The sequence below is a fragment of the Phaethon lepturus genome, unplaced genomic scaffold (assembly GCF_000687285.1).
Source record: "Phaethon lepturus isolate BGI_N335 unplaced genomic scaffold, ASM68728v1 scaffold580, whole genome shotgun sequence".
Lineage (NCBI taxonomy): Eukaryota > Metazoa > Chordata > Aves > Phaethontiformes > Phaethontidae > Phaethon > Phaethon lepturus.
Window position 1 is genome coordinate 17,439 of NW_010510913.1, and position 15,460 is coordinate 32,898.

At 38.1% G+C, this 15,460-nt stretch overlaps 1 protein-coding gene across 1 annotated transcript in view; it reads right to left on the reverse strand.

Moving 5' to 3' along the window:
- Positions 1–3,467: 3,467 nt before the first annotated feature.
- Positions 3,468–15,460, reverse strand: part of POLA1 (polymerase (DNA directed), alpha 1, catalytic subunit) — a gene marked incomplete at its 3' end in the record, with an annotated part of 44,324 nt that continues 32,331 nt past the window's right edge. Inside the window, exons 22-27 of the mRNA XM_010282132.1 lie at positions 14,407–14,503; positions 13,785–13,909; positions 11,813–11,962; positions 11,463–11,585; positions 5,228–5,282; positions 3,468–3,565 (exon numbers count right to left, since the gene is read on the reverse strand). Coding sequence (XP_010280434.1) covers positions 3,468–3,565; positions 5,228–5,282; positions 11,463–11,585; positions 11,813–11,962; positions 13,785–13,909; positions 14,407–14,503 — 648 coding nt within the window. The remainder of the gene's footprint in view (positions 3,566–5,227; positions 5,283–11,462; positions 11,586–11,812; positions 11,963–13,784; positions 13,910–14,406; positions 14,504–15,460) is intronic.

A 15,460-nucleotide genomic window follows, 5' to 3' on the forward strand; every position in this document is an offset into this window, starting at 1 on the left:
TGGTGTGTGAAGCACGACCCATGTGGGGAAGGAAATAGCTGACTTTAAATAAGCTAATATAATAAACATCAGACAACAAACATTTATTCCTACAGTGAGAATTAATGAAAAGGAAACTGGGACAGCTGCACAGTCCAAAATTGGCACTGATTTTCAGAGAAGGAATAGGATCCCTGAAACTATTACTAGATGCCTCAGGAATCCCTGGCAAAAAATCAAACAGTTTCTTAAAAAAAATTGCTGTAATTTAACACAGTATTTATGACAGAGCAAAGTGACACAAGCTTACACTCCAAGCTGAAAACAGAGACACAAACAAAAGCCACAATTTATTAATCTTGCCTTGGTCAGCATGTCAGAAGCCCATCTTTCTGGGGGAAAAAAAAAGAAAACTAGATGACTTGCTCATATATGAAAGATGAGATACTTTCATAATTATTTCATTGAAATATTTGAATAATCAAATCGAAGTTCAAGATTTGCCACTGAAGTATCAGATGGCAAAAGGTCTGTATATTAAAGAAGGGGGGGAGGGGGAAGGAAGGGCTGTTTTTATTTGAATGGAAGAAAAAAATTCCTATTTGTTATGTAGTTATGAAGTAAGCCACGACTAGGACAGAAACTTTCACAGAAGCTTAAGAGCAATCAAAATCATCAAGAATGCCATTAGATCCATATGAAGTGCAAATATCCCCTAGCCATAGAAGAAACCACTTCCATTAGGAAATTACTTGGAAAGGAGTAAAAGGAAAGCATCTGCCCCCCTCCCCATCAAGCATCAATTCCAAATGTTCTTAGAGAAACGCTGAAATTGCAGCGTACTGCAAAAAGATACCAAGGAACATTGGTCCAACTTACTAAACAGCGTGCAAATTGGGAGGAAAATTTCATGTGTGCCAGCTTTTCCCTAAATTTTTTAAAATGAGTGGGAAGCTTCCCACTGTAGGAGTTATCACAGCTAATTCAATTTCTACATATACATATGTCAGCATAATACACTTTTAAAAAGTGGCAGCTTTTATAACCTTCTACCCTTGATTCAGCAAGACATTTTATTCCAGGTTGAAGTGTTTCAGTACCTTAAATTCAGCCCAATCTTGTTACAAGTCAGAAGTATTGTTCTGTGATTTACATAAAAGCACTTCCACTGAACTAAGCAGCAACTGACAGCTAGGGTAAATGGGTTCCAGATAATATTTAAATAGCTGTACTAATTACACCATACAGAGATAGGAACATGATCCCTTACTCAAAGCCTCAGAGTAACCATCCAGAACATTAAAAGGAAGAGAAGAAAAAAAAAAAAAAATCAGTGCGAGCCGTATGACAGCATGCAAAGGAATTTAAAAAAAATCCCGAACATTCTGCATAAAGGAGGTAATCTCAACTAATTAGATGCCATAATGATCTTCTCACAATCTGTTAGAAGCGAGTAGTAGTTAATAACTTCACAGATTTCCTCCAATCCTTTCAGCAGTAAGGAATGGCAGTTTCTAAATCATTACTGCTCTGTCATCCTGGACGACTGCCAGGAATGTGGAACTTCAGGACACCTGTCAATTAACGCATTCCTACTGAAGGTAGGCTCATCTTCCATCCTTAAATCTATTAAAAATTAGTGATCATAAAAAGCAACAAGATCAAAAACCATGCCAAAATTAAAATTAGAAGTGGCTTCTTGAAGGACAACAGTCTTCAACAAAAAGAATAAACATGATGAGTTGTGTATCTGCTGAAGTAACTGTATACATACTTTGGAAGATGAACTACATGATGTAATAGACCTTTTTCCATCTCTAGCATCTGTGGTATACAGTAGTACATGCCAAAATGACTGGCCACCTGATGGACAATTCTGTGTAAGAGTCAGATCTAAAGCTTTTCTCTAATCAAAGCTTTCTGCAGGGGTTCTCAGTATAAGTACAGGCTTCTCATTGATTTTTCTTTAGCTCCAGGATGACAAATTTTAACTGCAAGTTGAAAAATATGAAGTTATGCATTGGGGGAAAAAAAAAGAAAACCAACCACCCCAGGTGGTATATCATACACCTTAAAACATCGAGGCAGAGGAGCTACTACGAATCAAAGAAACAAGCAAATACAAAAACGGTATTTGCCTAAGTTCAAAGATGCTGATGATGCTAAGTTCGGAGGGAAACGGGGAGGAGAAAGAGGAGAAATTAAGGAGGTCACATGAAAACCAAAACATCAGCTGTCATTCACTTACAGCTGGGTTGTTCAAAAAATCAAAGGGTACAGCCAAGGAAGTTCTAGATTCAACAAGTAAAATTCCAGCCAGAGCAAAACCAACAGGAAGGTTGCAGTACACTTGAGCACAGGGCTGAGACGTCCCTGTGGTTTTGTGGCAGTCTTCCACATGCCAGTTCCAAATTACAGTGCAACAAAGGCTGTGACAGTTTGCTATGCCAGTAAAATTAAAAGTATCAAGGAAGGAGATTGAAGTTAACACTGGAGTTAATCAAAGAAAATAGAAAATAAATTATTAGTGTGCCAACTCTGGTATTGCCTAATAGACTGAAGCCACAGAAAGAAAAATTCAGAGTACCAAACTGAAGGGCAAAACTGCCCATGTATACCATAGTTATCCTTCTCCTTGGCAACTGTTCTGCAGATTCACTTTCCTTGGATTAAAAAAAAAAAAGAAAAAAAAAGTGTTTGTACCCTGAGGTCATCTATAGCTCTATCACAGAAACCCTTCTTACCCAGGCATTTCAGGAAACATGACCCTGAACTTTCAGCAAAGCAGATTATGACAGTCCTGTTTTTGACAGCTTCCAATAGTTTAAACTCACCAACTTCTGGTCTGTTTCATAAACAAGGCAAGTAATTAGAAAAAAAATACTAACTTAACAAGGCATCATCAATCTGAGACAAATCAGTCAACCAACTGGTTGGCTATGGCTGTCTGCTCCTATCTCAAAAGGAACCAGGAATCATCATTCATAAAGGCTACATGTCAAAAGAACCTTTTCCCCCCCGCCCCCCTTAAGGTCAGGGCTTACCAACCATCATTAAACAAATTTTAAGTTTCTCCAGTCTCATGCAATCACCAAGACTAGCACAAGCTTCCATAGAAATGACTGCCAGGGACTAATCTCCACAGTAAGGTTCAAATGATATTTCGGCATTCGCCATTTTTGATGAGCACTGCATTTCAGTGACACAAGTGGGAATCACTTCCCACCCCCAACAGCCTAAAAACCTAATTCTTGCTCTTTTTACAGTCTGTCAGTTAGAACATATGAAAACATAAAAGACTCAACATGAAAGGTAAAGGGAACTGGATTTTTTTTAAATTTTTTTTTTTTTTTTTACTAATCCAAGTGTTGAAATAGGATTTTATGGAGCAACTCTTTCTAGTGGCTCAAATCAGCAAAGGCACCAAGTATCGAATTGCAGAGAGGGTATCAACATATATAATTTAATCCTACTCCCTGAAACCTTACCCTGTAAGTGTGATAAAGGGCATAGCCTGAAGCTAAAGACAACGCTACCACCAGCAACATCTCCTGCATTATATTACGTATAACCACTGGAAGGAAAGCTAACAGACAGAGCAAGCATAAGTTAAACTTTTACATGCCTTTCAATCACCTACCACACTCTAAAATTTGGGGGGAATTTATTTCATCCAGCTTTGACACTGCCCTCTTTCTAGTACTAAGGAAGTCTGAACAAATTAGGTTAAGCTATATGCCAGACTTACAGCTTTCCTTGCTTCTAACATTGCTTGTTTACATTAAGAGATCTGCATCAGGTATGCCCCAGCTCATTAAGCTACGTCTACTTTTCAAGAATGCTTTGTCCAAAAAAAAATTCTTGACGTTGCCCACCAAGATCTCCTGCATCCTTACAAGGTATTGTACCTGCAGCAGTCCACTTTCCCCAGATAAATAAAGGTCTTGAACAAACTGTTTCATGTGTCTCATAAGTATATTTCAATGCTGAAAATAGCATAAGCCCTTCATGCATATCTTCTAAATTAAGCCAATGAATCTTGGCACAGGCCCAGTGAAAGGACATACATGCAAGAGACCACACAACCTGATCTACACAGCAAAACCTGCATTCGAAGTACTTGGAGCAAAGATTTTTATTTTTTTTAACCTTTGAAACCAAAACAGCCTGGTAAGACAAGTGTCACTGCTGAAATGTCTTCATCCTTCTAGTTTTCTTCACTTCAAATGACAGGTTGCTACTCTTGCATCCTGTTGGATCTAGCCAACCTTGGCGATAAATCTGAGTGTGAGTTAAAGGAACTTCTGAACTAATGGTCATAAAACAATTTTTGTTCGAAGTGATCTCTGGATATCATCTAACCCAACCTCCTCCCAAAGACAGGGCTAGAGCTGCCTGGTGCAAGGCTGGGCATCTCTGCGAAGAGTCTGACTTCTTGATAGCCTCCAGGCTATAGGTTGTTGAAGACCACAATTAAGTCCATCCTTAAATTTTTTATCCAGACTGAAGGAACTCAGATCTCAGCCTCTCCCTATATGTCAGAGGAGTATCATCACTACCCTTAAATCACTACCTGAAAACAGCAGATCTAGTAGGCTCAAATGAGTATTCACGCAGGAGAATAAAGAATAGATCATGTAATTGTGGATAGAGCAAAAAGCTTCTAATATAGTCTGTTGTACAAGTGAGCTTTTGCACAGTGGGCAACGTTCCCAGGAACTACATGAAACCTTCTGATTATGAGATCAAGATGTCATATCTTTGAAGGACAGTATGAATATTTATTTAAGTCTCGTGGGAGACAGATACTTCAGTTAGATCATTATTCTATACTCTTTGGAACACTGCTTGAAAAGGAAAATTATTCCCGCCCCTTACTTTGAAGTCTCTTGTATTTTGAAAACTTTATTACCATCTAGGTATCCAAACCCATGGTTTCTAGAACAAGCCAACATCCAATTTAAGACAAATGCATGAGACAAATAAGTGAGGCAATAAGACCCTGAAGAACAACTTCCGTTAAGTCTCAAAAACTGAAATATTTTTTGGCAAGCAACTAATGTACTGAGAAAACACATACTTCAAAGACTTCTAGTGCTAACAAATATACAGACTGGTAAAAAACATTAAGACAGCAGTTAGCATTTGTGTATTCCAACCTGAAGAGTGGGTATTGAAAAAGGAATTTGTTTGAAAGCAGAACCTAAACAGTTTACAAATGGCCGTGTGATATTGCAAAAGCTCTCACCTTCATGGTGAAGCTCCTGTATCTCCCTTTTATGAGGCATCTCTATATCATCTATCTGAAGAAGAGAACCATGAAAGGATCGCTGTCTTTTGAATCTCAAAATCCCTACAGTATTCCAGGTAGGATTAAAGGATTTCTTCAGTTATTCTAAAGCTGAAGCATGGCAAACTTTGGGGGTTGCAGGATTCAGGTGGATTCCGCAATATTTTACCGCACACCTGAGAGTCTCTTCTGCTGCAACCGCATGTAGACATACATTTCTACCTCTCCTGATCCAGAGGTATCAGCCCTCTACCTAACACATACAGTTTCTACAAGGGGTCGTACTGTTACATTTCAGGTACAGAGAATGTGCCAGAGACCTTGCTCTTTAAGGTCTTCCAGTACTCTGGTTTTCAGTTTTACCACAATTTTGGGTGAGGAGTATCTTGTTGTTCGTTAATCAGCCAGGTTAAGATATGAATCAAGCAAAATCTGTGATTTTAGCAAGATAGGAACAAAAACACAAGATAGGAACCCATAAGAAAAAAAAAGTACAGAAGGAAAACAACAAACAAAACCCCAACATGTTCATCCTATTAACACTAATCCTACAGTTTCAGTCAGGTGTGAGCTGAAAACAGGCTGGTCATGCCTGACCCCTTATATCTCATGACCTTGGCCCATTTTCCAAACTCCTCTGGGCTAGCTCTAAGAGCATGCAGTGAGTCATTAAGTCATTGATCCAACAAAAATCAATTTGGTTTTCCTCTTGAGTTAGTTTTCAACTCAGATCTGATCCACCAGCTGATCCAGCTCACCATGGGGCCATGCAATTGCTATAACCCATCCAAAGAAGTCAGTAGTCAGGAAGTAAGAGACACCACACCTCTCATGATGGCACAGTCTTAAAATAAGCAGTCACAAAAAATAAAGTCTCTCTATTTGTCTAACTTGCTGTACAATCAATCCCAATCTGATACATCTTACTAAACATTTCTCAGTGAATATCCATTAAATAAAACCTTTTTGTCCAGTGGAAAAAACCCACACCACCCAAAATAATTTTTTTTCCCCTCCAGACTAATTTCCTCCTCACCCAAAATATTCTGGCCATTCTTCTTAATTTAAATGTTTCATTTCCTCTCCTTGGAGATGCAAAAGTCTTTATCAGACCAGATGTCATCTCACACACTCGACTAACAATAATAATATTTCATTTCAACTAATGTTAAAATGTTCCGTAATTTTTCTACTACTTGGTACTCAGTTCACATTTTCAGATTGTAAGCAGCCTCCATTGAGAAGTCTATTCTAACTAATTTTGGATATTAGGATGCAGAATAACATACATAGCTTTTTCACTGGCTCACAACTGCATACATAATGATAAATTTACCAACAATGACAACTGGTTTGACCCCAACAGTTTCCATTTAGGGATACTGCAACAATTTAGCACTATTTCTCACATTTCAGTTTGCCATTTTTATATTAAAAAGTAATTAAGAAACTCTTTGCCTAACCCTTTGCCATCAAGCTCCATGTCTTCGAAAAATGTTATGGTGATAATTGTATTCCTTGTTTAAATATAGACAGCATGCTTATACGAGACTTTAGGAAGCTCCTTTCCCTCCTTTCACAATCCCCTTTCTTCTATACTACAACATGGAAGAAACCAGGAGCCTGACAGTAGCCCCATCTGCATGACAACTCTTGCAGACTGTATAACCAATGCTTTAGGTGCAATTACGAGAAAGTAGCTGATGATCAATTTCCCTCGATGAACAAGACTTAAAAAAAAATTGCGACAAAAGAGATGCCTGGATTTCTTACAGAAGACAATTACAATAGATGGCCATTAACCCACTTACCTACCCTTGCTTAATTTTTTTAAAATGAGCTCATCTTTCTCCACTTCATCTTTCTCCTCCCTCATCCATTCTTTTCCCAGACTGCATAAATAACATGCTTTTATTCTCTCCTTTTGACTGCCAAGGCCTTAAACTAATCATTAATGGAGAATGTATCTAAAGGATCTGAATGAGAAAGTTGGAATTAACCCAATTGCCTCTTTTATTTTGCATACTGTAACACTAGATCTACCTGTTAATACTGCTGCAAACAGCAAATATGTTCTTCTTCCTTTCAAAGGCAAGTTTTCTACCTGCTTGGGCAAAAATATGCAACAATAAAAAACAACATGGAAAAAAGCAAGTGCCTGGAAAAGGCCTCAGCTTTGAGTGACAGCCATTACCAACCAAGCTGCCTACAGATAAAATTCTCTCAACAACTTTGCTGCAGGATTTTCCTACAAGACAGCAGAGGGAATCCTGCATTTGAGAAATCAGACAACTGACACTTCATCAAAAGACTTGTCCTTTAAAGAAGCTAGAAAGGCATGACCTTACAGTGCCTGCTAGTGCAGAGCTGGCTGGTTGTACAACACCAACTCATCTTGTTTCCAGTTGTTAAATTACATTAAAGGACAGCTAAAAATACATTAAATATTTTCCTATTACTTTTCCATGCAAGCAACTGCTGTAGTTACAACAAGAGCAATGCAAGCAAATGCTTAGTAACACAGGGGGTGTGGGGAGTGTCCAGGAATCCTTTTAACACATTCCAGGTCAATAATGTAACATTTGTATTGCAAATGCAGAAAGAATTTTTTTTTTAATTTGTTATAAGAACAAGAAATGATGCATTTCTAATGTTAAAAACAGGAAAACATTACATTTTCCAAAAAGGTCAGGAAGATCTGAGCTATAGTTTTAACTCTCTCCCACCCCAAATTTTTGCCCTTTTTTTCTTCCAAAATACACCAAAACTTTTAATCAGTCTGCCTGTGATATACAATACACTAAATTCTGACAAAATCACACTGCTATTCCCCATCTTCCCTGCTAGCGATTACCCCCAACTGAAAAAATAAACAAGGAAGACCCGTTTGAAAAACGAGTCTATACTACATACAGTCAACTAATTATAGTCAACGTCTAAAACACTGTGACCAAAATGAAAGTCTTAATTGATTAATGATCTCAAGGTCTCTATCGCCATCTACTGAACACTCACTACCACGACTACACCAGCCACATAAATTACGCCTCGTTCCCTGGAACGCCACACGCTAATCTCTGCTGGACCCAGCCTCCATACAGCGGAGTTGTAAGGCTTTGCTACGTTTCTACTGCACATCTTAAGGTCAAAAAAGGCGAAGTACTGGCGCCTATCTCGCGAGAGCTGACTGAAGAGAACGGAGCTCTTACAGATTGCACTCTGTCCTAGCACTATGATCTGGCTTTATAAATGGCCTTTCCACATCATATTAAATACTTCTGCCAAAGTGAAGCGAACATGTCAAACACTAGCACAGCTATAAACAAGCTTTTTACAGATTGCCATTTAATTACAAGAATTTTTAGTCACCATAAGGAACGCCATGGCAGCTCCACTACTTTTAGTGCATTGGCATCGCCAAACCACGAAGAGAAGTTACAGCCCACGAGAGGTAGTACATAGCACTCGGCGTCAGACGCTTGCAGTACTCAGTCTTCCTACAGCTTCAGTGAAAAGGTCTTCAGTCACACAATTAGAAAGCAGCAATTTACAGAAGTCATGAAAACTGATTTTCTCTCAGCTATGTTAAAACTTAATGCTATAATGAGCTTCAAGAAATTCTTCAACTTGAAATATATATTTCCCACTTCCAATTATTCTAAGACTTACGATTGAGCTGTAATTGTGTTAGCGCAAATACTAGGGTTTCATCCCACACAGTATTTCTCCTGCTTAGACATCTACAAGCCTACCTGCGTTTACTCATGTCCCCTCCACAACAGTAAAAAAACAAACAAAAAAAAAGGTATCAATTACTGGTCATCAGAAAACGTCATTTAAATTTAGACCAGTAATATTTTTCAGTAATAGTTATCTTTTAATTAACATTTTCATATAGAGAACCCAAATCTCCCGATATTTAACATCCACCTCTTTTATATTAGCATTTAGTGGTAAGAGGAAACCTATGAACAGAAAGACTAATGTAAAATTTTAAAGTAGTATTTTTCCAGACTAAATATTTCAACTTAAAAAAATCCAGAAAACTAAGGTGTCCTCTTGTGTCATCTTTTCTGGCAAAAACTACTATTCAAGAAATAAGGAACTAATAGAGCTTTATGTGTTTATTGACTACCTACCTAAAAATGCAAGTTTTCAAAACACAGCATATACAGTGTATTTCATCAGACTCTATCATACTTTACACAGAAGCACAAAATTACAGATCATCCTGAAAAACTCTCAAATTTTCAAAAGTTTGTCTTCTCCACAGTATCCAGAGTAATGAATACTAATCTACCCCAGGGAATGGGGGCGGGGGGAGATAGTTTTAGCTCTACAGGAGGTGCTGTACTGCACGGAAGAGACCTACCAAGACAGTTAATGCCCCACTGAGTTCAGCACTGGTGCTGCCAGATGCAGCCCAGCTCCCACAGACTTTCCTTGGCACCTCTCTGCTGTGCTTCCAGCAGCCCCATTTCATAGAGGAACTTTTAGACCTGCAGTGGGTACAACACACTTTCAGGCAACACTGTGCCATAGGTATTAACTTTTTCCCCAAACTCAGAGCAACTACAAAACTGGAGATTCAAATGTGTGCAAAGGCTTGGCAGATGCAAGCCCAGGTCTAGCACCACCAGAATTTAAGAGGTAAGAAATCCTTTCCAATCAAAAATCAACTATGTAAGACAAAGTGTCTCAAAATGCTCCCTAACACATCCTGTACCACCTGTTTAGGTTTTTCCCATTCCACCATCACTTTGGAACATAATGCAGGAACACCAGAATTTCATGCACCATTACCTCATAACAGGTAAGTCACAGACAATTGGAATAAACTCTATGTGCAAACAAAAAGTATTTTCCCCCCCTTAACAGAGCCCAAAAGCTCAAGTACCCATACAATATCCAGTTTGTGACAGGTGCTCCATATGACTAATGGAGATCATAAAAAACCCCCAAAAGTTAAGCTCATTATTTGTAAAATACTGCTAGAAAACATAAAGCTATGATACTCAGCTGCTTTTCATGTCAACCTTGTAGAGAAATACATCAGAATCTTAAAACAAAAAAAGATACCACTTCCTTAAAGGAAACATCAACTTTTTAATTCACACAGATGAATAGCACACTTACAGTTGTCAAACCTGGAAATGTTTTCCTAGTTAAACACGTGCGTAAGGTTAAACATACTGGTTATATCAATTGGGAGGACAGCAAACGTGGGGTTATCTCTACAGAACTGTTTAGAAGGGAATACTTTTAAAAACAAATATGTGGTATTGGAAACAAAATGCCCCTATGCACATCAGTTGGGGGTTGTAAATGGACTTTCAGTGCATTGGGTGGTCCACAGCAAGGAGAGCTGTGCCCTGACGTCACAGGAAGTATGTGCCTCTAAACAGACAAGAACTCATCCATCTCCTTGCTCAACTAAATGTTGACCAGCCGTCCTGTCATGTCTGTTCCTCACACCTTTGCAGATTCCTGCTTGGTATTCTCTTCAATAAAGAACTAAGATGAAGTGTCATGAAAAAATGTGTTCTAAGACGCTGTATATCAGTGGTACATTTTGGATCTTTTACGATTATTTTTCCCACTGGGACCAAACTGATGTGGTCTGCATTCAGCTGCCATTCTATCCAACAGCAAAAGTAGTTTTGCCTATAAAGTTAAAAGCAACTCTCAAAATCTGGCCTCCTGAGGGTAATGCAAAGCTCCACTTTAAGGAACAGTTTCTGAAAATAAGGCCCTGATACATAATCCACTGTCACTATGTGATTAATTAGCCCTGTCACAAACTTTAGGGTTTCAGGAACTCAGGACCAGGGCACAGGACAGACTGGCCAAAGACAAGCTCATCCAAAGCTGAAGCATACCACTGAATCAAAGACTAATCCATCAAGCAGAACTGCAAATTCATGGAAAATGTGAAAGCAGCCTTGATTTTTTTTGTCACCATAATCTGGCCCACTGAAACTATGCAGTTCAGTTCAAAATTTTTGAGACATTTGATTCTTTTCTGGACTCCAGTTTCATTTTTTTCCAATGTCTGCAGTACAAGAACAATAAAAACTACAGTTCTGAAAACAAAAGCAGGTTTGAAAACAAGACCATTTTCCTATTCAATGAAAAAGTAGGTGACTTAAATTCACCCTTTTTACATGTGTGTATAACCTGTTTAATGACTTACCTCTCTCCCTTTATGAGTCACCAAAGCAGCCAAGGGCTTGGCATAGAATCTGCTGTAGGAAAATCCCAGGCAGCCATACATACTGTTAGCAGTGAGCTTCAAAGCTTTCTGTCTGATATCATACTGAAAAGAAACATAACCAGCAAAAATGATATAACCATAGCCAACAGAGAACATAACTTAATGTTCACAATTACACTCACAGCTTTTTATATAGTCTGCAGCAACGACAGGCTACAAGTAAAGAACATTACAATCACTGCTTACTACTAATCATCCCTATTCTGCAAGGCTGATCAGGGCACTTAAGGGGAGTGGGAGGAAAATCAAAGGAGCTCTGTAAAACACACCTGTAAATAAAGGTCAGGATTTAAATCTGGCTGTTTCATTAACTGCTTAACTTGGCGCCTTCTCTCCACCAGTTTCCTGATTTCTTTAGGCAAAACTCCCATTTCCAGAGATGGGTCCGGAAGCTCTGGAATTTCTTCCTCTTCTTCAACCTGTCAAATGATCACCACTGCTTATCATTTCTTTGCTTAGATTTTAATGTGTTAAGTGAAAACCTTGGGAAAAAAACCCACAAAACCACACAGCTTGTATTTACTCCTGCACAGTACCCAAGGCACAGTTTAGAACAAGCAGCATGAGAAGCTTTTTTGTGGTATTTAACTATATTACTTAGTCTCCACTGGGGAACAGGGACTAAGCCTATCTCTGCCTGGGAGAAACCCAAGAGAGACACAGACCAGTAGCAGGAAGATTTTTTTTAATGTATGCGTGTGTATTTTGAAATATATATAAAATATGTACCTGTGGATATATATATATCCAGGTAAATGAAATACACCTACTCTCTCTTAGGTATATATAGGTAGAAATAAAAATATAAAGAAAAGCACACACACAAGCAATTATTTCTGTGCTGAAAAATAACTTTTTTTTAATTATTGCATAAGTATTTCTGATGTTCAGAACTGTAAAATGGAGCACATGGTCTGTGGAACTGATACTTGAATAAGATAACTGACAAAGGAAAAATCAACAACCGCAACAGAATGAAAACTCCACCCCAAGCAACTCTTGATTATAGCAAAACAGCAACCTAACAGAAAGCACACATTCTTCTTGTTAGCGTAACCGAAGAAATGGTTGCGCAGCAAAAATGGAAAGAAATTTCAAGCACAATGAAAGAGACAAAGAAAGGGCGATTAGAGACACTATGAAGTTGGCAAGTTTAGTAAAGCAGTCTGGGAAGAACCATAACAAGAAATGACACCAAAACCTGATTAAATATCATACCATGATAGAAAACAGAATGAGCTGCTTCAGTTTGAAGCACATTTAAGAAAGCAGGGTAAATCCACAGAGGGTTTGGAGGAACTTACTGACAGAGTTCCATATACTTTTTTCCTCATTTCTGCTATAGTCCTGGTATTTCGGTTGTTATGGAACTAACTACGTCCCATAACTACTTATTCACAACACACTAATTCCAACCTGTGAGCTGACACCAGTTAAAAATAAAAGCCTCAGACCTGACCAGCTCACTGCTTCAGTTTACAGCACAGCTCCACCAAGAACTGTACCAGCACAGCTGAGGAAATGAGAATAAGCAGCCACAGATAAGCCATGGCCAACACAGCTGCTGAGAAAACAGTATGTGGAACTACACCTTCAGGAGGTTTTTCAGTTGTGCTTAATACAGTTTAATGTTGTATTAAACAGCATGAATTTCCATGAAGCTGGCTCCACAGCTGACAGTCACAGTATCACGCCCTGACACTCACCCCCAAGACACACAGATAGTTTTCCTGATGTCTAATAAGGGTTGAGCTCATATTGCATTCTTTCCCCCAGGCAGCAGCAGCATGAGACTTGTGTCTCCCTCATTCAGGTATATTTGCATGAATTCTGTGGCAACTTAACTTTAAGAAGCCTCTACTAAGTTAGGATGAAATTGGTTAAGGGGCTCAGAAATTGCTAGGACCACCTAGGGCTGAAAAGCGACAACAGACCCTCATTGAAAGTCTTGTTTCATGAGGATACCAAGATTTTATTTAGATGGGTGAGAACTCACCAAGATTCTGTAAGAATTATTACTGAAAGGAAGATGACAGACATATAACATTCAGAAAGTCCCAACCCAAAACTTAATATGATGCATCTTTAAACAAGAATCACTTTTTTTAAGTGTAAGAGAGGGAAAAAAAACCCCAAACATTAAAGTTTGGTGAAAAGAACAGTTTCTTAACAAGCTGATTCACAGAAAACACACCGAAGTTAAGACAGTGTACATTAAGTCACAAGTTAAAGCACACAAACCTCTGCCCTTTTTTGTGCTTCTGATGACAGCCTCTGCACTGTAGTAAAGCAGATGTTAAACTCCTGGATAATCGATGGGTACAAGCTGTTGAAGTCGAGAAGCAAAATAAACTTGTCATAAAAACCTAAAACAGAGTTTAAAACAAAAGTCATAATTACTCAGTCTCCCTAAGGACGCCATCCAACTCCACAATTAATATTTAAGTGACAGTAATACATTGTACCATACTTCCCTTAAAGTAGTTGTTGAGATGCACCACTACCCATTATAGAAAGCTGTCAGAAGTGGAACGATCCAACCCCATTAACTCACCAGAGTTGAACAGATAGCTTCTGTGTTACTATAGGACACTTGTACAGTTTTCCCCACATAGAGGAGAAACTGAAAGAAAACTTACGTGTCCATTAAAAAAAACTATACACAGATATAGTCCTAACTCCTTGCAAGACCATAATCGTCTCACAAAAAGCTAAGAAAAAAACCCGTCCCAATAATAAGTAATTTCTTGCATGCAACAACAAACTCCCCCAAGACACAGGCGGTGCTCATTGCGATCTATCGGGATTAATATAACGTACCTGTCTCTAACTTCATGGAAGAGAGAAAATTGCCACATCTTACCGACTTTGGGATCCAAGACTAAGCCCCCAGCATATGCTGCTTTCTTTTTCCCTATCTTTGATTTATTCTGATCTTCAAAATCTTCATCTTCATCCACCTACATTTGGCATTTAAAAAAGTCATTATCTAGTCTCCAAGATTTCTATACTGCTGAAGGAGTTATTTTTGGCAAATCAAATATGAAATTGGGAGCCAGTGCATAGAGTTCCTTTTAAATTACATGCAAAACATGGTGTTTTCATCGTGATCCTTATTAAAGCTCTCTACATGTCAAAACAGCATTCAAACCAACTCCTATAGGAACAAACTGCCAACAAGAGATCAAAAAGACCTTAAGAAATTATGAAAAAAATCAACTCATGGCCCAGAATTATTACTGCCCAATTAAAATGTAGCTTTTGGAAATATAATGGCTGGGCTTTAATGAAACAAAAATACAATTACTGACCTAAAGAGTATTTTGTTATTTGTTTTGTTGTAGTAAGAATTTTTCTCCCAGTTGTCCAATGCTATTCTGAATCATTTAAAATTTCGGCACTGTTTTGATGCAACAATACAATCAGCAGAACTTACTGCTTTGGAATTTGCTGTTGAACTTATTTAAAAGTAAAACTGAAAAGCAATATATATTGAAATACAAATACATTCTCAAATCTTAACTTGTTTACTAACAAACATATAGATGTCTCTAAAAATATATTTAAACTGTTATTACCCAGGGGAATTTTTTATTTAATACCCTTGGATATTTTACCCACATTCTCAAATCACCCACCTTACAAATTATACTTGAAATACTGTTCATGAGGAAAATAACCGTACGGCAAATGTGCATCTATTAAGCAACACAGACTCTCTTCATCTTCACTATTTCCCCACACAGCCAAGTACTTAGCTTATTTCAATTTTAAACTGAAAGAGCAATTTAGTTTCCACAGATCTGTGATACAATGGAAAAGGTGTTACACTGTCCCTTTAAACCATACATGTCTCCACTATCAACTCAATAAAAAAAATTTGAATTAAGCATAAACTGTAACATTGAATTATATCT